This window comes from Lagopus muta, chromosome 1 (genome assembly GCF_023343835.1).
Source record: "Lagopus muta isolate bLagMut1 chromosome 1, bLagMut1 primary, whole genome shotgun sequence".
Lineage (NCBI taxonomy): Eukaryota > Metazoa > Chordata > Aves > Galliformes > Phasianidae > Lagopus > Lagopus muta.
This window is the reverse complement of record NC_064433.1, coordinates 174,339,647-174,364,926: the sequence shown is the minus strand read 5'-3', so window position 1 is coordinate 174,364,926 and position 25,280 is coordinate 174,339,647. Positions and strand designations below refer to the sequence as shown.

The 25,280-nt window shown below is 40.9% G+C and overlaps 2 protein-coding genes across 8 annotated transcripts in view; both read right to left on the bottom strand.

Moving 5' to 3' along the window:
- MTIF3 (mitochondrial translational initiation factor 3) overlaps positions 1 to 25,280 on the bottom strand; it is a 203,841-nt gene that overhangs the window by 52,213 nt on the left and 126,348 nt on the right. The gene's annotated exons all lie outside the window — the stretch shown is intronic.
- The window catches only part of LNX2 (ligand of numb-protein X 2), a 59,287-nt gene that overhangs the window by 14,494 nt on the left and 19,513 nt on the right, over positions 1 to 25,280 (bottom strand). For 3 of the 6 annotated variants that reach the window (XM_048933670.1, XM_048933669.1, XM_048933672.1), the window contains 3 exons: positions 11,077 to 11,597; positions 2,867 to 3,102; positions 999 to 1,198 (listed from right to left, as the gene is read on the bottom strand). In XM_048933670.1, coding sequence (XP_048789627.1) covers positions 999 to 1,198; positions 2,867 to 3,102; positions 11,077 to 11,477 — 837 coding nt within the window. In that variant the 5' untranslated portion in view covers positions 11,478 to 11,597. Of the gene's footprint in view, positions 1 to 998; positions 1,199 to 2,866; positions 3,103 to 11,076; positions 11,598 to 17,731; positions 18,078 to 24,127; positions 24,290 to 24,336; positions 24,644 to 25,280 lie in introns of those variants that run through there. The other 3 variants (XM_048933671.1, XM_048933673.1, XM_048933674.1) reach the window with 3 other exon arrangements.

The window sequence follows — 25,280 nt, the reverse complement described above, 5'->3', positions numbered from 1 at the left end:
TCTATTTTCTGAAGTGCAAACTAATTTTATTCCAAGTATAACTGCACTGCTTAAGCTACTTTTCTCTCCCAGATTTAAAAAAAAAAAATGGGAATGAAAAGGGCTGATGCTATTTTTGGACTGATCTCAGGCTATCACATCAAAAGCAAGCATTTTTAGTGAAGTCAGTTTTAAATGTACTGGAAATGTCTTTGTTTCAGGTGGAATGATTCCAAAATAGAAAAAAGGCGGAGGACTGTGTTGTTTATGTAGAATTCAATTACTGTCATTCTTCTAAAGATTTCTCCATCTACAGATTACTGCATTTAGCTCCTTCCCCTATGATAAAATCAACAGAATTAGATCCTTTTACACCATCTTTGGCTAGTTACTGAAAACTGTAACAAAAATACACACCATATAATAACTAACTTAAATTTTAACCAATTGTGAAAATGTTAGAAAAAAAATACTCAGAGCACTTTGCTTCAAATGATGTCAGTGAAGAATACTATTGATTTTATCTTTTTACAAATACTGAAAGATGCAGATCAGCTGCTGGGGCTGCTCAAAGGTAACACTGAAATGAGACTAAAATAACAACTTAGACAAAGTCGGTCTAAGAAAATATAAATTGCTTTCTACACAGAACAAACATTGCTAACTTGTTAGCCAGAAGCATCCTTTAGTTCTTCTGGAAAGCATGCATAAAGTAGAGATAAAAAACAAACCCCACAACAATTCAACTCAGAAAACTAAGCTCATGTTTTAAAAATTGATAAGAGGAGAAAAACGAATTCTAAGGGGCTGATCCTGTGAACCACACAAAACATCATAGCCAAAAGTGCTAGAACAATGGGCTCTGCTTTGAATATTAATTGGCTTTCTAACTGATAATTGCAAAGCAAACATTTACACAACACAGTCAGACAAGGAAAATCTCCCATCTCATTTAGCAGGCAGTTCTGCAATGACTGAATGGTAAGTAAGCAAACAGAATATGTAATTAGATTCCATACTTGAAGTATTTGGTCTCCAGCAAGAAGTCTTCCATCTCTGGCAATGATCCCATCTCGATAAACCTCCTGAATAACAATGTTGATCAAAGGCGTTTCATTGCCACCCACTATGCTAATTCCTAATTCAATATAAGGATTGGACCGATGAATTTCAATAGTAGTGATCTCTCCCTCAGGCAAGGTAGGTGGCTGTTGATTTGCTGCCAATTATTTAAAAAAAGAAAGAAAGAAAAATGATTAATATCCTTTACAACTCATCCACTTTCAATAAAGCAAATTGCCAGAGGACTGACTAGAGCATGGCACACAATGGTTTCACAATCTAAACAACTGTGACAGTATTAGTTTTGGTATTTATTGGTTCACCTAGATCATTAGAAATAATCAATAGTAAATTAGCAGTATCTATGCTTCGTGAAATTGAGGTTAACTGTTTTTTTAATATTCTGAACCTTTTGGCTCCTGGCCTTTATTATAATAAACATCTCCAATTTGATCAAGTGTATTCACACTTGATGATGACAACAGCAAAAATTCATTTGGGTTCGTAGCCCACAGAACATTTTCACTATGTTTCTTCATTAGCTGCTATTACACAAATCATGTGCTTCCACTGAGCTAACAGGTGCCAAGGAAGAGCCCATTTCTGAAGCAAGCATGGAGACAACAAAGGAAGATGCTAAGGGATGGTAGATACACAGAAGAAGGAAGGGGAAATGACCACCTTCCTCTGTGGTAAGGCTGAGAGCTTCCTCTCTAAAATCCCAGACGCTAGAGGTGTTATTGCTAACTCAGAGCGAGTGGATGCAGGAGTTATTCAGCTACTTTCTGGGCTGAGCAGGGCAGCACTTGGTGCGCAGGAAGCCTGCTGATCCAGTGCGGACCCATAGGAGAAGGCAAAAGAAATCTCATCTTAGATAAGACCTGCTGCAATTTTACAGAAAACACATGGCTTCAGCCTCACTGCCACTAGGTTGACATGAACTATCTTAGTGAGAGAGTTTCATTATGACCAGATTTCTACTCTGCCTGCTCACAGAATATAATGAACCTCCATTAGTGGCTGACCACATAGCGAAGCTGCCACATCGCTATAGGCTGTGATAAGTGTTGCTCCTGGATTGGACTAGACCTGTTTCTTACATGTTATTCCTGTTTTCAGCATCCAGAACAGGGAGAATTCCTCAGAGCACTTGGAATGAAGTTTCATTTGCCAAGGGAGGTTCAGTTTGCATATTATGAAAAATTTCTTATCTGAAAGAGCGGTCCAGCATTGGAACAGGCTGCCCAGGGAGGTGGTGCAGTCACTGTACCTAGAAGCATTCAAGAACTGCATAGATGTCGTACTTAGAGATCACAGAACCACAGAATGGCCTGGGTTGAAAAGGACCACAATGATCACTGAGCTTCAACCCCCCTGCTATGTGCAGGGTCACCAACCACCAGACCAGGCTGCCCAGAGCCACATCCAGCCTGGCCTTGAATGCCTCCAGGGATGGGGCATCCACAACCTCCTTGAAGTAGTTAATGGGCATGGTGGGGATGGGCTGATGATTGGACTCAATGATCTGAGAGGTCTTTTCCACTCTTAAAGATTCTGTGATTCTAATGTATGGGTGTTGGTGCAGCATACAGCACTGTGATATCCAGCACACACACACGCATGCATCTTTCTTTCCTTCTGAACTGCTATTCTAGCTCAGCTGCACACTTGCACATAACCGAAACCTACCAGCATTCAATTGCAAAAGAGCAAAGAAAAAGAAAAAGCCAACAAACATGCATTCAGTCTTCCAAAGACACAAGCTCTGACACCATAACCACTCCTACACTTGATAAGCAATCTGAAAAGGTAACTGAGGACATACTGTCTGCTCCTGTGTTCTCTTCAAAAGGAGGATTGTCGATGCCAGGCTCATCCGCCCAAGCAGGCAGTGCAGGAGTAAAGCTGTGCTCAGCAGGCACGATGCTCTGCTCTGCATCCGGGGACACGCTGTTGGGCTGCTCCGGCCCACCTGGCCCGGCCTCAGCCTCAGCCTCAGCCTGCAGCTTGCTCGCTTTCCGCCTCTCCAGGGCAACCCTTCGGTGAGAGGCCCCAGGGCACCTGCAAAGAAAACATTGACATCAAATCTGCAGCAAGAACCACAGTGCCAGTTCTCCATCAAGCAACGTCAGTCTTCCTCAAAGCCACGGCTTTAAACGAGTCATAAATGTTAACCTGGATTGATCTAGTGTGTCAAGCAACCCTGCCATGGCAGGGAGTTGGAGCTTGATGATCTTTAAGGTCCCTTTTGACATACGATTCTATGATTTTAAGGCCAAAATGCATGTCAGTGGACAGAGACCAAGATGATACTGCTTACTTCACAGAATCTGCCTTATGTAGCTTCCTGGCCCAGATCTAAATGTGTTGTGAATGTCCTCTGAATGAGGACTTTTTTCGCTATGTATATTTCAGCTTCTGGAAGATTGAACAAGCTCAGCACAAAACCCCAGAGAGTAGAAGCCCTGTTTCAGGGCACATCTGAGCACCCACTGGAGCTATCACCCTTGGCCCCACTAAGCCCAGAAAGAAGCATGACATTTTCTTGTGGCCACCTTAGGAAGGAAAGAGCGAAATGAAATTTACCTAGACTGTCATCTAAGCATTAAAATAATGAAAACATTACACTTGTCCATGAGTGTCCATGAAAAGTTTGACATAATAACAGTTCTCTGTTCATGACCTCTTGAGTCAGCAAAGGTTCATTCTCCTCCTTATCCTTTTTTTTGTCTTCCTGACTTCACAAAGGAGGTGTAATTTTTGCTCTCCCCCAGGCAGCAATGTCCCATCAACATTCTGTTCTTTCCATGATAACCTGATTTTCATGAGTTTATTTTAAGGCCATGATTCTTCACTTACGCTTAAAACCCTACAATAGTTTTTTTGTAAAGAAGGGCTGCAATGTTGCAAATTGATAGAAAGCCTTCATCTATTGAACAGTCTTATATCTATTTGCAAATGACTGATGTGGACATCAGGCTTACTTTTGCTGTGTCACACAGTTTTGTCAGCTTCTGATATTTCACGTCTTACAGTATTTGATGTCCTTTCTAAAGCTTCTGCTTTGGGAGCTGCTGACCACATAAAGATGTTCATACTGTAGCACTGTCAGAAAAAAATGGAACCGTGTTCTTAAAAGAACTCCTTGTTTGGGAATTTGACTGATTGTTATAACAAAAGGAGAAATTATTCATGTCTGCAAAAGGATAAGGAATGTGTTTACAGAGTTGAAGACATCAGAAGTGTAGATGTTCTAACCTGTCAAACTGGGGTGGTCTGAGAATCAAAATGTACTGATATTCTGTGAAAAGGATGCAATAATTGTAGGGTTAGACTGTTTTGACATGAGGGATTTTGAAGAAATGCTAACAAAGCTACTCAGATCTGAGGAATTTTGATAAACACTCATGCTGAATTTGTGACATCCCACTCCAGCAGTTACACTACACATACATAAACTGAGACAGGTACTCACAGGTGAATATGTGTGTGTGTATACATATACATATATTGTGATATATGTTTAGAAGAATGAAATAACCAAAATGTGAAATATGCATAAATACAGAGCCTAAAAGGTAACATAACGAAATTATACTTTTAAGAAATCATTTCTTGGGGTTTTCCTCAAGACAGTGCTGAGTTTCACACCTGCTGGACATCTTGCTCTTTAAACTTTAGGAAGTGCAAGCACAAAAGATGAAAATTACTTGAAGCACAAGCTCCAATATCGTTCAGCTCTTGAGCAATGTGTGAAGAATTAAGGCTCCTGCAGAAACATCTTGTTCACTGCAAGCTCTGAAAGTTCAGGACAAAGCCATCCTACGCTGCATGTCTGTCCCTGAACAGCTCTGATACAAAAGTGCTAACTTTAGGCAAAGAAGTGAATTGCTCAAAATTGACACTGTCACACAATGATGCTTCAGTCCCACAGAAGATCAGAGCCACTTCTGTGAACATGATACTTCCTTCCATCACATCTTCTACCAAAATAGTAGTGTGCTGCCAGCCCTAACGCAGCTTGTTCACAAGGCCTGTGGATCATGGAGGAGTTGGTGTAGGTGGCAAAACTCACCTTGGAAACCTATGGGTTTTAGGGGGGGGGTTGTTCAAAAATAAATATAAATAAATAAATAAGACAGGACAGAACAAACCCATCCTTGGAAATGTCCTGTTTCTGTCAAAGCTTTCCAAACTGTAGACAGGTTCTCCCCCCTTGTTCACATAGCACATTCCCCCATCATTGTCTGGCAGCTGATTAAAGCTGTCATATGAAATATAAATAGATTTGAGGTTTATTTTTGCTGATGATATTTCATTATCATTTCAAAGGCTAACAGCAAGAAATGTAAAGAACATCCTGAGCACACCTACTTAGCTCAACAGAATCACTTTTATGCAACCAGAGAAAAAAAGAAAACAATACAGAATTAACTCTGTTAGATTCTTTCCCTTCTTCCCCAAATGAATTGGTGATTTTGGAGGACTAAGACTTTCAGCCTGGTACTGTGGAACTCCACGGCCTTAAAAGTAGCTGTCTAGCAGACACATCAAGTCATACCATGCCAACTGCTAGGTCTTTAAACATGACGTGCCATCTATACCAAGCAACAAAAACAAGTGTTGGTATTCAAGCACATAAATTGATGCTTTTTCATTTCCACTTGCAATACAAAAATATATTTATTAGCATTAGGAATGCATTATTCACAAATAGTGAGACCATAAAGTAGCTGTAACAGTTAACAAGTGCCAATAAATCTCTAAAGGTGCACACCCTTACTAACACTATTTTTGCCAAATGTTTGAGATAAAGAGCAGTTAGGACAAAGTCCTGTAGCAACTTTGTGAACACAGATGGATGCCCCAGGTTCAAAGCTAGCATCAAAGATTCTTTTTATGATACAGGAACTCATTCTCCTACAACAAATCGCATACATAAGAGCTTGAAACTGAAATATCTCTTCCAGGAATGGCATTTCATTCTACCTACAAAGTCAGAACAATTTGAATAAGAGTGAGAAGAAAGTAATGCTTGTTTTTTTAAAACTTGTGAGTTCTTACTTTATGACTATAGATACCTAAGAGTAGAAATGCTGAAGCAACCAGCTAAAGCACATCAGTGATGCTATTTATCAGGAAACTTGAAGGGCAATTGTTCTTGGGATGTAAAACGAGCTTCTTGTTGACTCCTTCCTCCACTCAGCAGCAGGAATGGCTTTAGCTCAGTTCTGGATGTTGTCAGAGTGTAAATTTTACCTTGAACCTCTTTTAAACAATATCAGACAGAGAAAAAAAAGTATTTTCTTAAACAGACAAGTCTGTTTGTGTCTCATTTAAAAGCTGAATTCTTGGAACGCTAGCAGCAATCTCTCTCTGCAAAGAAAAGAGCTTTCACACAAAATTAAGATGTAGTTTACAATATATTCCATGGAATAACAGCAGGGGCTCGAAAAACACATTTGCTCAGTGACTACTGAAAAGAAAGATTTCGTTGTATCTTGGGCCATCAGTTTCTGCCCAATATAGAGGTTCCATAAAAGCAAACACACCAAATGGCCTCAAAACAGTTGCAGTAAATCGCTCTCCAAAGACCGCAAAGAAGCAGCTGAAATGTCTGTGGTATTGCTCATAAAACGTTGCCAACAAAATGACCTTAAACAGTGATTTTGGCAGGATTTACAGCTGCAATTCAGAGTAAAACATGTTGCCTCTTTGGAAAGCTAAGTGTTTGGGTTTTGTTTGAATTTTGCCAGGGGAGAAAAAGAAAAAAAAAAAGAAAAGAAGGCACCATACTTGCGAACCAAAAAAGACTAAGACCTAGGAAAACACACAGAGAAGAGGGCTTTTGTTGTGTGTTTGTCTCTCACATGCAAGGATTTGAGCCTATCGGAAACCAGGTAGCTTCAGAGCAGAAACCAACCACAGACAGGACTTCTTCTTTCCAGCAAAGGAGAGAATCCATGGGGTATGTATGGAGAAGCTTTGAGTACATTGCTTATCTACTACTTAGGTGTAAAGAACGACAGCCAGAACAAGGCTAAATGTTACATATGCTCTTCAATCTGCTTGGTGTTAAAAACAGACATGTAGGGACAGCTAGCATGAGAAAAAACAGCTCAGAAGCACTATAATGAACACTAAAATAACTGATATTTCCAAACTTCTGAATGATAAGGTTTTCTACTTATACAAATGATTTTCATGTAATCTTCTTACTCTAAATTTGTATAGTAAGCATGCTGATCAAGACACAGCGAACATTTCATCATTTTCAGAAAACATAATCCTTTTTAAAGTTCAAATGAAGCCTTCCACAAAACTGGCCTGGATGCTGGCCTCAACATGAAAACATTTGGTAAAATGCCTCCATCCAAAATGATAACTTAAACCACTACAGCAGAACACAGGAGAAGAAGATTGAAGCCTGTCTCAAAACGAACGCATAAATGGGATACTTAACCCTCCTATTAAAAAGTTGCACAAATTTAGGAATACTGTCTTGTACGATGGAATGGATTTTGTTCAGGACTGATTCATCTGTAAGAATTAATTGAACCAAAACCACAAATAGAAAAAGCTCAATGAATTTCCTTGAATTTTGTTCTGATAAACTGCCTGTAATATTTAGAAGTGGAATTGGCACCTACTTGGCTACACATTAGCTATTTTTCTTACCTGTCACTTACTGATTGAGTGACAAAAGGGCAAAACAGTTCGGCCTGACATTATTCATGCATTGTTTCCTTTAAGGCAAATTACACTGTGTTCAACTTCAAAACTCACATTTCCCAAATGAATCTGACAAAACTGAAAGATTAATAAATCAAGAATATTTTTTTTAAGCATCGAGGTACCATGAGGGCAATTAGTGATTATGGAGCAATCGAATGATCGTCTCATGCCTTTTATTTCCAGAGCAACTTGCAGTATCCTTGCATTCCAAGTTGCCTGGTGGATATTATGACATGTTCTCTAGCTTTCATGCTCAAAGAGAGTAGATTGCAGTAATCCTGGAAAACTGGAGTGAGAATGTTTTTTAACCTCCCAAACTAACCAATCAGATTTCACTTCTTGAAAATACAAGCTAGTCATTTCAGTGCTTACTAAGACTCATTTATATTAATCTATGCTGAAAATTGTAATAATACTGAATTATGTATTTCTTTCCTACATTTAATAGTCAGTAATAACATTTTACTGGATTCACTAATCCATACAAAATCAAATTCAAATGACACATCTTATGTCAGCAATGATAATTTACAGGTGTTCAGATGTTTGCAAATAAACTTAATTGAAAACCAAAAATCACCATGTACTCAAAATGCACATCGGCACCCTGAGACAACAGAAGGAATTCAAGATGAGCAGCTTTCTGAACTGAAAGCTTTTTTTCATCTGACAAACAGGAAAAGCCAGTGATTCAGCTCACGCAGATTTCATAATAATCTTATGCATTAGGAAAATGAGTATTTCATATATATCTGAAGGGAGTATACATAATGTTCCAAATACAAGTAAACTGACCTTATGTCACTCAGAAAGATAGCAGATAAGGAAAATGGACTGAAAAGCTGAGGGAAATGTCAGTGAGAAACCAGAAGATAAACCAAATATGCAGCAGGAGTCTTACTAGCACTCTGGCTCTTATCAAAATCAAATCAGTTTAATATTACGATTATAAATCTAACAGGTTGACTCTCCAGCTGCCTCTAAGTCATCATATAGATCAGAAGTCATCTGCCTGGAAGAAAAGAACATGCCTAAAATAACATGGAAACATGGAGATTTAGAGAAGAAAAAAATCAAAAGAACAAAAAAGGCTACTCATTATTGCTTGTACTTCTCTGAAAAGGATGCTGCATGTGTGCATGTCCCTGCAGTGGGTAAAAACACCAGCAAAACTCTGCTCGCACCCCAGACTGCACGGCCACGGTCCTCTGGGCCTCTCAGCTTCTGGAAGTCTTTGGGCTTACAGCAAGATGGAAGGGGCCCTGCTGAAACAGTATCTGACCAAAGCATACCTCTCCTGAGCCTCCTCAGCACCAGGGCCTGAGGTGCAGCTCCTGCCTGCAGCAGAGGCAGGGGAATGTTGCAGGTGTTATCACTATTTACCCTAATGCCTCACTGTGGCCAGGGAGGTAAAACAAGCTAGACAGAACTGAGGGCAGAAGAAGGAGGCCCATGGCTTAAGAGTACCTGCACTTTAGAGAGCAACAGGAGCCAGACGGAACCTCTCCAGTGCTCACTGCACACTGTGCCACTGCTTTCCTCCCTCTGGGCCTCTGCTTTGAAGCCTTTGCAGGTGTCATGGTGCCCAAGGACAAACACAGCAAGGAAATATTCTACATGAAACGGGCAACTTCTGAGGCTTGGGCTGGTTTAAAAACCCCAAAGTATCATACTAAAATAAAACAAAGCATGTAAGAGCAAAACCCATGATTAAATTAATGTGGGATGGAAACAGAAAGTTCTTGTCTCAGTACAGTGACTGAGGAGAAGAAAAGTGGCCACGTACCATCCATTTTTGCTATGACTCACCAGGCAATGCTTGTTTTTACAAACACTGCTGACAAATGCTCACACACTGAGTTTTGTTTTTTACATTTTGTCTACATGCAACAGAGACGCACAATGCTTCCTGTTCTGGTTTTGATGCTTTTTGAAGAGACAGTTATATGCCTTTCTGAAACCTCTCTCTGCAAAATGAACATAGTTTTTCCAAGTTAAACACAGTATGTGAGCTGAATTGAAAGTGAAAATGCACCAATCCCATTGAGTTATACACGGGAAATATTTTCTGATATCAGAAGCAATTCATGTGAACAGGATCCTTTGAAAGCAGAGGCATTTCCTCTGAATGCATTATTTCCTTCACAATGTAATTCCCCACTATACTCATCTTGTAACTCCTTAAATCTCCAATCAGTTTAAAAATATGTTACTCTGTCTAGATGTGCAGAAAATCTTTTAGCTCTGACTGATGAATTACATCATGTTTTAGCTTTAGCATGAGTGTTATGTTCAAACTTTTGTTAATGGCTCATATAATAAAATAATAAATATTTGCTTACTGAAAGTGCCTTCTGAAACTACAGAGAAAACCAAAGCAGTTAAATGCACCCCTCAGAACAAGTTTAATATTGGTCCATGGAGATAAGTGACATGCTTTACACAAAAGAATGAAACATGTTCATGTAGCAACCTCCAACAGCAAGGATGCTTTTCTTTGTCAGAAGAATGAAATGCACTAGTCTACATAATATTAAATATTACTCTAACCTGAACTTGATAATCCTATTTCCTCTTCTTCTGTCATGCCCTCCTGCCACTATTTAAATGATTAGGGTAGGAAAGCATAAAAGAAAAGAAATATAAAATGATTAACAGTTCAGAATAAGCTCCTAAACCTGTGAACGGGTTTAAAACAGAACAACAAAGACTAACAGAAAAATAGGTCTTGCAGGAGTCTCAAGAGGCACCCTGTCCATTAGCCTATCTCGAGGAAAAATTGTGCTGCTGTAACTATTCCTGATAAAAGTTGGTTTAACGTATTTGTGCACTCTTCTGAAAATGGAGAATACACAACCATCCTACCCAGAAATCTATGCCAGTGCTGGATCATTATAAAGCTTTTCTTTTTTTTTTCCTAAAATCTGAACTAAATTTCCTTTGCTCCTTCTGCCCTGCTTCTCTCCTCTTTGCAGACATGGTCTGCATTTGCCTCGCTCCTCACTACTCGGTCTTTATTTTCCTCTACCTTAAATAACCCCATTGCCTTTCACTTTTCCAAGACTCCTGCTGACTCACCTTGTTCCTCCCATGATTCTCCACATGTTCCCTGATATTCTTTCTATGCAATGTCCAAGAATGGACTCAGCACTGTGGTTGGGCTCAGTATCATTTCCTACAATGCTATACTGTGGATTTCATAGTCACAGCAACCCTCGCTTCCCTCTGCCCCCCACTTTATCCTGAGCTATGAATCTGTGTAAGTATTAGTCTACCAATCCCATCATCTGCACTGCTCACCTGTTTTTGAGATGTGCCGCCACGTCACATCGCTGCATGACTTCCTGACACACCGATGAGAAGGGGCACAAAACAAGTAACTTGTCTAAGAGTTTATGAACGAGAATGCTGGATTTTTTGCAGAGTTTAAAATGGAGTCTTTTCCGATCCAGCGGGCAGAAATCCTTCTCCTGCAGAAAGTTCCTTAGGCACTTGTAGCAGAAAGTGTGTCCGCAGGGAGTGTCCAATGGCTGCAACAAGGGCTGAAGGCAAATGTGGCAGACCAAGTCGTCGTCCACTTCATTCTGGTAGTTGTACAGGTGGTTCTCTCTCGTCCAGTGCTGCTGGCCACACTCGAAGCACAAGGGGTTCAAGGAGGCGTTCTGCTCTGCCAAAGCCATGTCATCACCTGTCGTCCCCATCGTGCAGCTAGGAACGCCGAGGAGTCCTCCTCCTCCTCATAGGATGGTCTGCTCCTGCAAATCCTAGAGGGAAGCAGCCTCAGAAAAGCTGGCTTCTGTTCTTCACTCGAGTGTCACTTTCTGCAACAAATAAGGAAGTAAAAATTATTGACGTGACACAAAGTATGAAAGCTCTTGGAGCTACTGACTTGTTCCGTGTTTACCAAAGTCCACAAAGGAACAACAGTTCCATTAAGAGAACATTTCTGTTTTCTGTAAATTTGTCACAGAAGAGAGCACTGAAAAATACACCAGCACAATTCGTTTTGTGAGAGAAACATTTCACAGCTTTGTAACAGCTGCTCCAGAGCACAGTTTTCACCTGCAAGAGAAGCAGTTTGCTGAGAGCAAGGACATCACATTATGCAGTGTCACACCAGATGCACGCAGTCAGCATCTAGCACAAAGACACTCCTTAGTGGAGCACTGGTTATATGACCATGTAATTAAAGGTGGCCTTCAATATGCGATTAGGATTTTATTCAGCAATCTGGTCCCACTTTCTTCTTTTTTTCTTTTTTCTTCTTTCTTTTTTTTTTTTTGCATATTAATATGGAATATTACATATTCAAGGCCTAAATACCTCATATTAAAAATAACAGAAATGATTGCTTGCCCTGTTATTTCCATTAGCAATATTGAGTATATGCCACCCTTTACCTTCAGGTTCTGTCTGTGAATTCCTTCACAATGAGAGGGGCCAATTCTATCCAGTGTGACACATTTGTTTTAATTTAGAAGCCAGAAATAAAAACAGACAATAGAATAACGATACGAAGCTATTCATTCCAAACAACTAACCTTATCTGCAAACTGAGTGTGACAAAAGTCACATCAGTCAAAGAATTCTGTCACTATGGGATTTATTTCCTAAACTTTATATATTAAAATTTGCCCATTTTAAAATAGCTGCATGGTCAGGAAACTGCAGCCATCAGTCTACAGTTTCAAACACTAAACCCTTAACCTTCCCAACATTATTTATCTTTCTCTCCCATATGAAATAACACTCTTTGAATCTTGTAACAGGGTGATTTAGGAAACAAAATAAACTTCCTCACACTCTTAACAGCCCTGTTAATTAGTTAGTTTTGGTAAATAATCTCATTCAAAAACAAAAAATAAAAAACAAATTAGAATGATGCTTATTTTGTGCCTGAATTCTTTATTACAAATTCACAACACTCAAGAGAGAGACTGACTGTATCCTAACAGACAAGTAGCAAGCATGCAGTGAAATGAAAACCACTAGCTTAGGCACCAGCCCATAATCTTTATTTTTAGCTGTTGAATGTAGTCATAAACGCATTCCAAAATTTACATGGAACACATGCATTTTACTATGTCTTCCATTTCAAGAGAATTTCTGTTTCAGTTTTTGCCTCTTAGCCTCACACAGCCAAGCATAAGACTTAGAGCACATTTTGCAAGGATTATTATATCCTTTGACGCAAAAAGGATTAAATAGTAATTTGTAATCCAGGATTCTATTCTGCTGTGGAAATTGATGCTCTTCATTGCCCTGCCTTGTAGCAGATAATGTGCACCTTCTGGAAAGGATTTCAGGAGGGAATAGCACAGCAGTTCTTAGTTACTGGAGAATACAAATGCAAAATGAGACCGCAAAAGAGATTACTCAAAACCAGCCTTAAATGTATTATGTAAAAATGCAGACGGCCAAGCAGATAAGGAGCCCAGCACATAGGGCCCTCATGCATAACCAGCTCTGTAACCACACTCTCCTGCTCCAAGACAAACACAAAAGGAATGAGACCCACCTAATGGCTCTTCCTTAACAGATTCAGAAGAAACCAGCTCCATGTTCTAGAAAAAACACTGCACTGATTCAGGGCTTTACCAAATCTTTTTGCTACACAGGTGCCACACAGTATGGAGGCACTGGGCACACAGAAGGGGCTCAGGAAGCCGCCTGACGGTGTGTTGTGTAAACAAGTGGACAGCGATACATTGTTCAAACTGCTCCAAAACATGAAAATCAGGACCTCTCCTTCTTCTCCACATAACAAAGATGCCAAGAAAGGAGCGAGTTCTACACCAGCAAGGTGCATTCCAGTTACAGCCTCCTAACAGCGAGTACCTCAAATTCATAGAACCCCAAAACAGTTTGGGTTGGAGGGGACCTTAAACTTCACCTCCTGCTGTAGGCAGAAAATGAAAGGCCTTGAACACCTTCATGGATGGGAAATCCACAGCTTCTCTGTGCAACCTGTGTCAGGGGCTCACTTCCCTCACAGTGAAGAACTTCCTCCTCATACCTAATCAAAATCTCCATCCCCTTTTAAAAGGAACAGGCTTATAGCACTTCAGCCCCATGAAGTGGTTTACTCACATCACAACCTTCTATAGAGCACAGAGCAGTGCCAAACAGCAAATATACCTGTGGTGTACTTGCTGCAATCAAAGATTCCAGCACCAGGCTTATAGAAGGTTGTAATTAAACCCTTTTTGAACAGTTTACTAAGGATTTTGAATGAAAATTGAAGTAAGGAAAGTTTCTGAGAGAACCAGCATTCACCGTGATCTTCTACACCACCAGGACAAGCTGGAATGGGACAGCAGAGCGCCATAGGGGTGGGATCACGGGGCCAATGGCAGCCAGGGCCACAGGCAGACATGCTGAACCAGATCTATTTCTGCTGGCTGCTGACGTGACTTCTAGCTGCTTCCCAGAGCCGCTGCTGCCAGGGATCAATAGAGATCATATGAGCTAACCTGAGCACTCCTGCAGCTGATCTGCCTGCCCTTCTGTGGTGTGGCAGGCTTCAGTGAGAAGGGAACGACAAACAGACCCACAGCTCAAAGCCACAGCCTTCTGAAATAAGAACATCTGACTGTGGCTCAAAGATGCCCTGATTGTGTAGGACTGCTTCCATTTTGCCACCAGAACCCTTCTGAAGGAAAGACCTGCCCTGCTGATCTTCCCCTGCGAGCTTTTGCTTGTGCCTTGATTTTACTTCCCTTGAACAGCACAAATGTTGCAGCAGGGTTCAATGCAAGAAAAAGATGGTCTATTACAACACAGAATGTCAAAAGAAACCCCAAACCTCAAAAGCAAATGCACATGCCACCCCAAACAAAAGAAAACCTAGAGACTTCATCACTCCAGCGCTGCTGTGTGCTGCTTTTGCATTTAGGGCAAGCATATTCAATAACAGGAATTATTCACTGGATTTGTATTGATTATATACCACAGCTGCCAAGGCTTTCCACAGGCAGCTCCCAGTGCAAAATCTCACAGCTGATTTACCAAGCCCACAAGCACAGTATTCATAGTCCAAACAATGATCAGGATAGCAGGCAGGGTCTAAATTTCCCTGGCATAGAAGCACTGTATTCCTGAAATACACAGCACCAGGGCCCTGCCATTTGTATTACAGTACTTCATTCCTCTTTATGCATTCCTTATGTTGTTTGCTGTCTCTTGTATCACTGCAGATCCCCAGCTCCACAGGATGATTTCAGCTCAGGAGAGCTGCAAACAGGAGAAAATAGTCTGAATTTAAAATAAAAAAAAAAAAAAGAATAAGAGGAGGGTAAAAGAACCAGCCAGGTCTAGTTTTCAAGCAATTCCCTAGAAAATAATTCACCTGGGACTTCATTACTATAGCATAACAGTGCAGGTAGTGCCCTGCTTTCAGTTTTAAATCACAGTTCATTTGGGAACTGAGCAAGACTGGACATCCAACTGTGCATTTTTAATGTATTTTTTATGCAGAACATGCATGACAGCAATTTTAGATTGAAAGAGACAGCCTTATTCATAGGCCTTCCGTAGGTCTGATTTATTGGCTCACCCAACACTCTTTGGAGAAGTTTGGCACATTTTTCCAAAAGCATTAAAAGCCAGGCTTTATACCTACATCACATTTCATGATGTTTATTCCTTTCATCTGAATGGGCATGATAAACAGCCAATCAAACAAAACAACAGGATGGAAAGAAATTATCCCTGCTAAAAAGGCTTCCTACGACCCTGAGTTCATCCTTTTCTGGTCAGATAGATTTGTACGTGCCACATAATTGTTCCAATATCCGAATTTATTAATGGGGATGGTAGCATGGTCATCATCCTGAGTTTTAGGAAAATTTTCTTAATTTACAAATTTGCAGGATTTCTGAAGCCTGTTCTTGGTCTTGCACTACATCCCCACTTCTAAGGCACCCTAGCTGGAAAAGATCTCATGTTTTCTAAATTCCCCTTGCTCAAATGCTATAGCTGTGAAGAACATCCCTTAGCAGCCAGGAGTAGATGAATGCAAGCCATGGGAGAGGGAAACTAGACAGTGGTCACATTCATGGCTTTTAACCACATCGTAACACGAAAAATTAGTCCTTTGTTCCCAGTCCAGTATCCTTCACAGGAATTACAGCATCATAGTGATGATTCAGAACTGTTTTCAAAGCAGACCACAGTTTGAGTGGACTAACATAAGATAGCAGAAACTTGGGAATAAAATACACAGTGAGAATAAATAGCGGGCAAGCAGCCTTAGAGGGGAAAAGTGTTATGCCACATCTTCAAAAAAGCGTGACCTAGCTCGTTAGATACAATCTGTGTTTTAAGATTAAAGCCATACAGCAAGCAAGCGGAGCAGAACCAGCAACTTGTGTTGACTGCGTAACATCCATGTTAATTATCCAGATGTCTAAGGGCTCTGCTGCTGTCCAATACAAAAAGCCAACTCGACTCCAGTGCAAGACTGTGAGAAAGTAATCCTGCTTGACTCCTACTCTTTTGAACACACAAACAAAAACTGAATGTTGTAATGTCAAAAGATGACATCTGGTAGCTCAAAGTCAGGAAAACAGAGGGAGACAGGATGAGTACAGGAATTAGACTTGAACGGATTTCTCTTAATGCACCAGAAACTCTTTCACTGAATCCTGATTATGTTCTCTACATTTTTGAAGTCATTCCGCAGAATGACCAGAATTTTTTTTATAATCAAACTAAATCCAGTTGTGGCTGAAGAAAACTGAACCACCAAAAGGCAGTGCTGCGCTTACAGTACAATCCTCTGCTGGCAGATTTGTCACCCTTTTGTGTGTCTTTCTGTTCAACTAAGGCAATGGCTGCACAGCCCAAGTGCCTGCACCACGACAGATGCTGGCACGGCATCCCCACCAACAGAGCCCTGCTTAAAGCCAGCGAATAAAGGAGCATTTGGGAAAATGAACCTGTGTTTGCAGAGTGCTGCGTTTCCACAGCAACAGGAATGATGGGCTTTAATTGCAGCAGCTCCCTTCGGCAGGGGTGGCTCTTGGCCGGGCACCTGCTGCATGGGGCTGTGATGCTTGGGCCAAGGCAGGGGACATCTGTGCTACATCCTCTGACTGAGGAGATTTTGGGGATCCAAGCATTATTCTCAGCAACAAACATAAAGATGCAAAGAGAGGTGAAAACACAAGCTCTGGGAAGTGCGGGGCCATCTCTCCATTGGACAGTGGATTGTAATGCTCATCTCCCAAAACCACTGCTCCAAAAATTGGAGATCCCTGATTATTGAACAAAATGGTAGGAAACAGCTCTGAGAGATTAAAGAAGGAGCCAGAAGGTTTTTCCTCAAAGCAGGCAAAGAACATCACACAGCCATTTTCTAAAGCACAAATGGAATGGCTTCTATTTTGGGACAGGGAGATTTAAATAGCTTCAGTTTAGTCAAATCAGTCTCAAACAAGACAGGGAGGATGAGGATTGTAACCATATGAGAAACCTATTCTTCGTAGCAAATAGAGGGCTACATCAGATAAATCACCTCAAAATAGATGAAAAAGAGAAAAGAACATGAATCTTTAATGAAGATACATCTACACATTAAACAAACAAACAAACAAGGATTAAACTTTGAATATTCATACCGAACAAGAGGAGAGCTGAAAAAAGAAAGAAGTGAAAGGCATAAACCAAGCTACAGGAGAGTGCAATCTGACAGTCAGAAAACGGCTCTGAAAGCCCTTGGAAGGAGAAAGGTATCAAATTTATTCCTTCCTCTACAGGCAGGGCTGGCCACTGCTGTCCACGGCACTGCAATTCATCCTTCTCGGTTCCTAGGTCTTGCACCAGCCATGGGTTCACAACCTGCAGGCCTGATCCCGCATCAGATCTCCCAACACCCCGCATCCATTTTGGGATATGGTGAAAAATAAACAAGAAGCAGCAAAGTGAAATGAAGGTGGAAATGATACACGCTTACCTGGCAGTAGAGCTCAAGGCAAATTTCCCTTCCGAGCAAAGAACATAGCAAGAGCGGTATTTGGTTACTGCTCCTGTAACAGGTGGGTTCTTACATCCAGTAGCAGTGACAGAAATAGCCCAACAGTTAACAGTTAATTGCAAGTAGTCAATCAGAAGACTTTCTTCTCGCTTATGGGGCAGAGGAGAAAACCAAGAAAGAGTAAAGCATTTGTTCCAACAGTATGGTTCTTTTCTGCAATGCAATCTGTCCTACAGCCCCTGACATATGTGCTACTCTTTCTGTTGGAGAGATGAAAGCAGCAGAAAGCTGTCGATCAAGATGTTAAACCTTCTGCAGAGCCCTCCCCTGTGCTCTTTGCCCTGAAACAAGGACTTCCACGGATGAACAGAGAACACTTAACTAGATTAAACATAGCTGGTTCCTGGCTGTGCACAGATACCATTTGATTTGATTAACAGGAATTTTAAGGAGCTGATGCAATTCAAGGAAAATAAAGAAGGAAGAGGTGAGCGATATTCCCAGTGCCTGCTTTCCTGCTGCTCATCTGTATAATGAGCCCTAATCACTACGGGTGTGAATGGGGAAAATATCAAGGAGACAGCAACATTCTTCGATTGCTCTCAGAATGGCTTTCATGGAAAAGACAAGCCAAGAGTTCATGGGAGGACAGAGGGATAAAAGCTGTTGGGGTGATTACACTGGTGAACGAACTATTTTCAGAGAGACACCAGCCCCATCACTTCCGTTCTTCATCATGTGTGACATGCCACAGCTGGTGCCCCTTGCCAGCTACAGCCCCTGTGATAAATGGAGAATTATTCTGCAAACTAAACTATTTAATACTATTAAACTACAGTTCTACTACGTCAGTCTTCTCCTCAGCCAAATATTTAAAAAATGAAGGTCCTCCCTACTGAACAAGTATAAGGTATTCACATACACACAAAAATAAACTAGAAGAAAGTTGTCCAGTGAAAGTACAAATACTTAGATCATGGCAGTCATCATACAAGCAAAGAGGGGAAGGGGCTAAAAGAGCATGGTGGGGTAGGTCCCACAGCAGGTCTATGAGAAAGTGCAGAGGGTATTCTGGACAGAAAGGCTCATCCAGCATAATTGCCTGAGCCACAGCATCACCCAGACCAGTCTGCCTGGCCTCCAGCCTCCACGCATGCTCCCTTGTAACAAAACATCACCGCATAAGGATGGAGCAGCTCTTCAAAATAGAAGGAAAAAAGCAACCTTCTGATGTCACAGCCAAAATATTCAAAGCAGCGTTCAACTCGAGCTTCCCAGACAGGCACAATCAGCCAGGAGACTTGCTGCTTTGTTGTAATGAGTACTGCCAACAGAGAACCTGCTTCACCTAAAAACCATCCCCACTTGTCCCTGAGAGCCATCACCTATCCCTAAGAGCAGTGCTGTGCTTTGGTGTGCCACGGTGAAGCTGAGGATGCCATGGACCAGATATCACTTGAATAAGTCACCAATAAGACTGGTTGTTGGACTCTCAGATACTTAAGGCGATGACTGCCTGTGGGTTTAGCTCTGCTGAGGACACCTGCACCTATGGATCTGAGCAAAGAAGGTATCTTCAGTCCCAGTGGTCTGACCCAGATTTGTTGCAGGACTTACTCTCATGCTCTGCAATATTTATTCAAAACATTCCCGTGTTTTACAGAACATCAGTCAGAAAATAAAAGCCTCCAACTGGGACCTTCTGTTTCAGCTCTCTAGACATGCGTGTATCATACCTCAGATACATGCACTCTGCACCCAGACACTGCAAATAACTGGCTCTGTGCATAATCAGGATTTACATAACAACAGCATGTTAGATATAGAACTTGTAGTCTCAGTTCTGATCTTAAACAACATTTAAATATTTTGTATTTAAATGGCTCTTTGCATACACATTAGGCTAGAACTTGATCCAAGGCCTTCAGACAGGTTTCAGAGAGGGGACTGGATGCTGAGCTGACCTGTGAAGTTGAGTCTGGTTATACAAATAAACGCGACAAAGAACAGGCAAGCAAAGACAACAAACACTACGCTTGTTTTTTAGTCAAACTAAAAGCATGCATCTCTGCTTCAGTTCCTGTAATTCCACAGCAACAAAGATAAACAGGGATAGCATTTACAGAATGAGAAAACAAGCAGCCAAAAAAAACCCAAACAAAGAACCCTAAACCAGAAATCCACATTTTTTCCTAAAGAATTTCTCTATTTCCCAACTATTTGTAAGCTGTTTATTTCAGTTCCTTTCCCTATTAGCTTGGCTGACTACATACAAATGCACACACATGTATATTACACACATATATGTGTACAAACCAGTTTTCAGCACCGATCAAATAGAGAGGCTTTTATAACAGTGCTTTCATGACCGTGCCTGAGGTACAGTTTGGCTGCTGCAGCACCTTCCCTGTTACAGCGTTCTTGGAAAGAACCTGCCTCAGTAGGAGAACTGTTGGAAAACAGTCCTTCAAGACTCAAGGGGACACATTAGCAAGGATGCACAGTGTTAGCATCCTACAGCAATCCAACAGTTGTGCTATGAGTGATGGGCTAAATATTTGACAACAATCTTCTATTTCCTCTTTACAGGAATGACATGGAGGAGCTAGTGCTGAACTGCTTACTTTCTTTCTAGGCTCATTAAACAGGAAAAAAAAAAAAGATTCTTAAATAAAAGCAGACATATCAAAATCACTGCCTTCTGAGTAGTGCAAACTATAATAAAATCAAAGGAAAAAGTGACATTAGAGACAAACAATAGGTGGCATCTATGCAAACTGGAAGTCATTTATAGAAATTAGGTATTTAGATACACAAAGAAATAAACTAGAAGAAAGTCACCCAGAAAAGAAGTGCTCAGACCAGGGCACTCATTGTAAAAGCAATGAAGGGAAGGCTACCCAGAAGGAGAGGTTTCCAATTGCTTGTCCACCAAACAATGGCTAAGTCATTAAAAAAAGAAGGCCTGGAATTATGAAAGAAAAATATACCTAAGTTCTCAGATACTTAACCGTTAACTTGCAGGACATACAGAAGGCACTTACTTCAATAGGAATTTCTGGTTCATCACACTTTGGGAAGACAGCGGGGAAAGAAGGCACTCCAAAGCCTGACTTCAGGCACTGGTTTTCTGACTGTGGTCAAAATGGCTCCAGCAAGAGGCTGACAGAAGCATGTCACCTTGGGCAGGAGCCAGCCTCCTCCTCCTGCCACTGCCCAATCTCAGCATGCTAAAACTTCGCATTTGAGATTCTGTGGAGGTTGATACAGTTTTCACTTCCTCATTTATTCTATGTATTCAAGCCTTAAGAACCAGCTGTTAGCATACCAGTCTTACTTTGGGGGATATTAATTCATTACCATTGCTTTTGGAAAAAGGTCTTTAAGAGACGAGTGATCCAGCCTCGGGAGTACCTGCCCACTTTGCATTCCATAACCACAGCACTCATTTTTCAAGCCCAGCACTTCTCAACAAGTTAGGTTAGACTCAAGGAAATAAAAATTCAAACTCTCATGTATTTCCATAATTCTTTGTTACTCCCAACTCATGCTAAATGTTTTCACATGTTTTATGCCAGATACTTACACAAAACGTTTTTTTAAATTCACAACTCCTTTTTTTGAATTGCTACACCATCCAAGAAGCCTTAACAAACCTAATTCTGTACTGTGAATTACACAAACCCAAATGAGAACTATTGGTCTTTGTGAGATAAAGACCAATATCCACATGGCAGAAATCAAGCTCTTGCCATGAAAAGGGAGCAGTCCCGTGCGTCCGGATGATGAGATCTAGAAATGCCACATGCCACCCAGCCCTGCTTCTCAGTACAGCAGCAGCAGCAATGGTAGCAGATGTGTTAATAGCACCAGGGTGGCTTAATGTGATGGTGAATTCAGAAATACTCCCAAGTATTGGAACAGGTTGTCCAGGGCAGCGGAGCGGTCACCATCCCTGGAAGTATTTATGAAATGTGTAATTGTGGTACTAAGGGACATGGTATAGTAATAGGCTCAGTAGGTAAGGCTGATGGTTGGACTTGGTGATCTCGTGGGTCTTTTCCAACCTGTGTGATTCCATTATTCTGGGAAATAGCAAACTTCCAAATTTCTGTGCTTCCATGAGCAGAATAACATACAAAGTAGGGCATTAGTAACAAGTTGACCCTCAAAATTCTAGTTCAGATTTCAGATCTTGTGAGAAATTCCTCCAACCTGGTACCAGATTCAGGACAGCTTACGGTCCTACAGGAACAGTCCAGGAAGCCAGAAAGGCTACACCCATGTTACCTTCACTTGGAAATCACCAAACAGAATAGCTAGAAAGTCAGTTAGCACTCTATCCTTAGACAGATCTCTTCTGCATTATGCTTGTAATAAGAGGAGTGCAAGGAAATTCATGCAAGAAAACCATCAAAACAAACAAAAATCTCCCACAGAACAAATAACCCACCAGTCTGCTCTACAGTTAATAGCTTTCACATAGACTCACTGATGGATCATGAAAAAAAAGTTTACATTTCTGTAAATAGCTGTTTAATATTAAAATTAATAACAGCCTTCATTTTCACTGGCTGGAAGAGTTAAAAAGTTAATCATTCAAATTATAATCTAAAGAACCAAAAGCTTGGCTACAGGATAATTAGAAGCCTTCATTCTGTGTGCAACCTGAAAACCAGAAATACAGTCAAGAACACAATGGGATTTTCATTCAAAGGAGACATCTTAATGTAAAAGCAGTTAACTGCTGCAAACAACACTGCCTCTTATTAATCCTATGGAATAAGAGAGAAACAAGTTCCCAGGCAATTAGTCTGCCTTGGTATATTGAATGGAGGCTGCTGTGAAGAAAAACATCTGAGGAAACAGCACTGAAGAGGACATCCCAGCTGAACAATTTTAAGACAAAAATGGCAAAATCCTTCACAGAACCTAGAAGTTACCCCAGAAACTTACTGCAATAACAAAGCACACTTTGGCTAAGGGAAATAATTTGCGTATGTTTCCCTTCATGAACTTTGGAACCAGAAATACGTGAACTGAGATCTACAATTTGTCCTCACAAACCAGTTTAACTGAACATGAGATTTTCACTAAGTTTAAATCTGAATTGATCCTTATTTTGTTTTTGGATCACATTCTGCTGCTTAAAGCTTCAGCGAACGCTTACTATTAGAAATAAGTGGAAGTAAATCTGAACCTAAAAGGGTTCACAGAGAGTCTTGCATTTTTCACCAGTTAAGTGAAAATAAATCACTGCAACTTTCCCATAGGCTATAGAAGATGGATTTATTTATTTTTAATACTGGATTTGGAGAAGGGCACGCCTGCTGGGATGCCAGCAGGGTCAAAGCATGCAACGAAAATATAAGACCTTGACAAAACTGCTGGACATCTCCAACAGTTTCAAATCTTAAACCAGAAAACCTCCCAACAGCCAGAGCTGGCACCTCACTTGCTCTCTGGTTTCTGTCTCCTTACCCTCCCCAACTCCCAGAAAAACAGTGAAACAGGAATTATTTGCCTGAGAAAAGCAGTTCCACTAGAAAGCATTACATGCAATTACTTCAAAATACCTACACATGTGATAGCTCTTGACTTCTGTTTTTCCTATCAAAGCATTCTGAAAAGCAAACAGGATTAACAAAAAGAAAACAGAAGCATGAGTGATCTTTCATTTCTTATTTTATTTTTAAAATCTCGCTCCTTTTCCTTTGAAAAAAGTCTTTACCTGAGTACCCATTTCTCAAAGCATGCACGCACTACACGCATGCACAATGAAATCAGGAACCTTCTTTTCAAAGTGGTCATGAAGGCCAGGTACAATTTTAACAGGGTCTCTATCATGTCTATGGGAAAATGTTATGGTTAACAGTACAACTCTTACTACACACGTATCCTAGGAGACCAAAGAGCTTTCACATTTAAAAGCTTATTTCCCAGCCACGCTCTCAGTATCCATCTAATGCATTTGCAAACAATACAAACAGCTGTGAGAGACGAACTTGTTTTAATTTCAGCCAGAACACACACTGACCTCTGCTAACCTCCACACAAACATTTCATTTTATTTCACTTCTATGTCTTTCTCACTAAAAAGATGTCAGAAATCTCTTGTAATTCATGAAATGCATTTTTAAATATGGATTTTACAAATGAGCAGAGCTGAAATTCTCAAATATTTCTAGAAAATGATTCATGCACATGCTTGCAAATCATTTTACAAAACATCAACCTAATTCAATATATCAGAAAACAATATAATTAAGGAAATACTCTCAGAAAGAGAAACATTTAAAAAAAAAAAAAAAAAGAAACAGAAAGCACAACCCATCTAATTTAAGCCTCTTCATGCTTCAGGTCAGAATCACCTACCCACTCAAAACAGGCTGAATTAAGGAATTTCCTGAATTTCATGTTTGCAGTTCTGCCAGAGGGTCCAGCCTGCAGCTCTGGAGAAGAGCATCTCTCTGAGCAGAGCCCTCATCACCCAGCTCCAACTCCTTGTGAGCCTCTGGGCAGCTGGCACCAGACACCCATCCCCAACGCCCGCAGCAGCCCCTTGCCTCTTTGCTGCTTCTTACCCTTTCATTCCCAGATTGAGAGGAGGAGAGGAGGCAGCCCAGCACGCAGGGCAGGGCGAACACGTTACTGTTCTCACAGAGGAGGAGGTGTCTATCACATGACAGCAGAGAAGTTGAAGGAAAAAGCTTGTCGGCGTGCTGCTGTACACAACCAAATTAATTCACCAGCAGGCAATTAAAACCAGGCAATTAAGGCCAGCCCCTTCTGTAGCCGCTGCAGCATCCCACAGGGTTTGCTTTACTTACAGCAGTAAATTCATCTGATTTCCAATCTCACGTGGGTAGCTGGGGCTCGGGGAACACTGCCGCTCTTACGCTGCGTCCTTTTCAAACACAAAACCTAACATTAACATTAACTGCGGGCTAAAATGTCGTCAGCAATCTCTCCTGAATGCATAATGAAGCAGGTCTACCGGATCTAGCACTTTCATTTTTTAAGCATGCCTGGGGAGCACGAGCGGGTGTCATACAGAAATAGTTACAATAACTCCGTGCGTACTGCAGAGCAGCTTTACAGCACACCCAGGACATCCCAGCTCTCTGTCTTGCTGCCATGTGCTGCAAACCTTATGCAAATCCTACTACAGTCACAGCCTTTCCAACAAAAAGAAAAAGCCAATATCAGATTATACACCATTATTTTCCTATCTCCTCCTCCTCAGGAAAATTATATTAAGAACAAAAAATTGAAAGCATTCCCAAAGCTGTGCATAATTTCTGAAAAATTCTCAAGTTAGTGCAGCCTTAAAATTCAGTACCTCGATACTAGAGGGGTACATGGTGCAGAAGGTGCACATCTTGAAATCGTTCTTTCAGAAAGAAATTTGTTTCTCTTTCCAAGTTATTCATTTGTAACCTTTCTGAACACTAGGTGTATGAAAAACTTGCAGACTCACACAAACTACTGCATTCCACTACTTTTATAAAGCCCAGCATACTGGGCT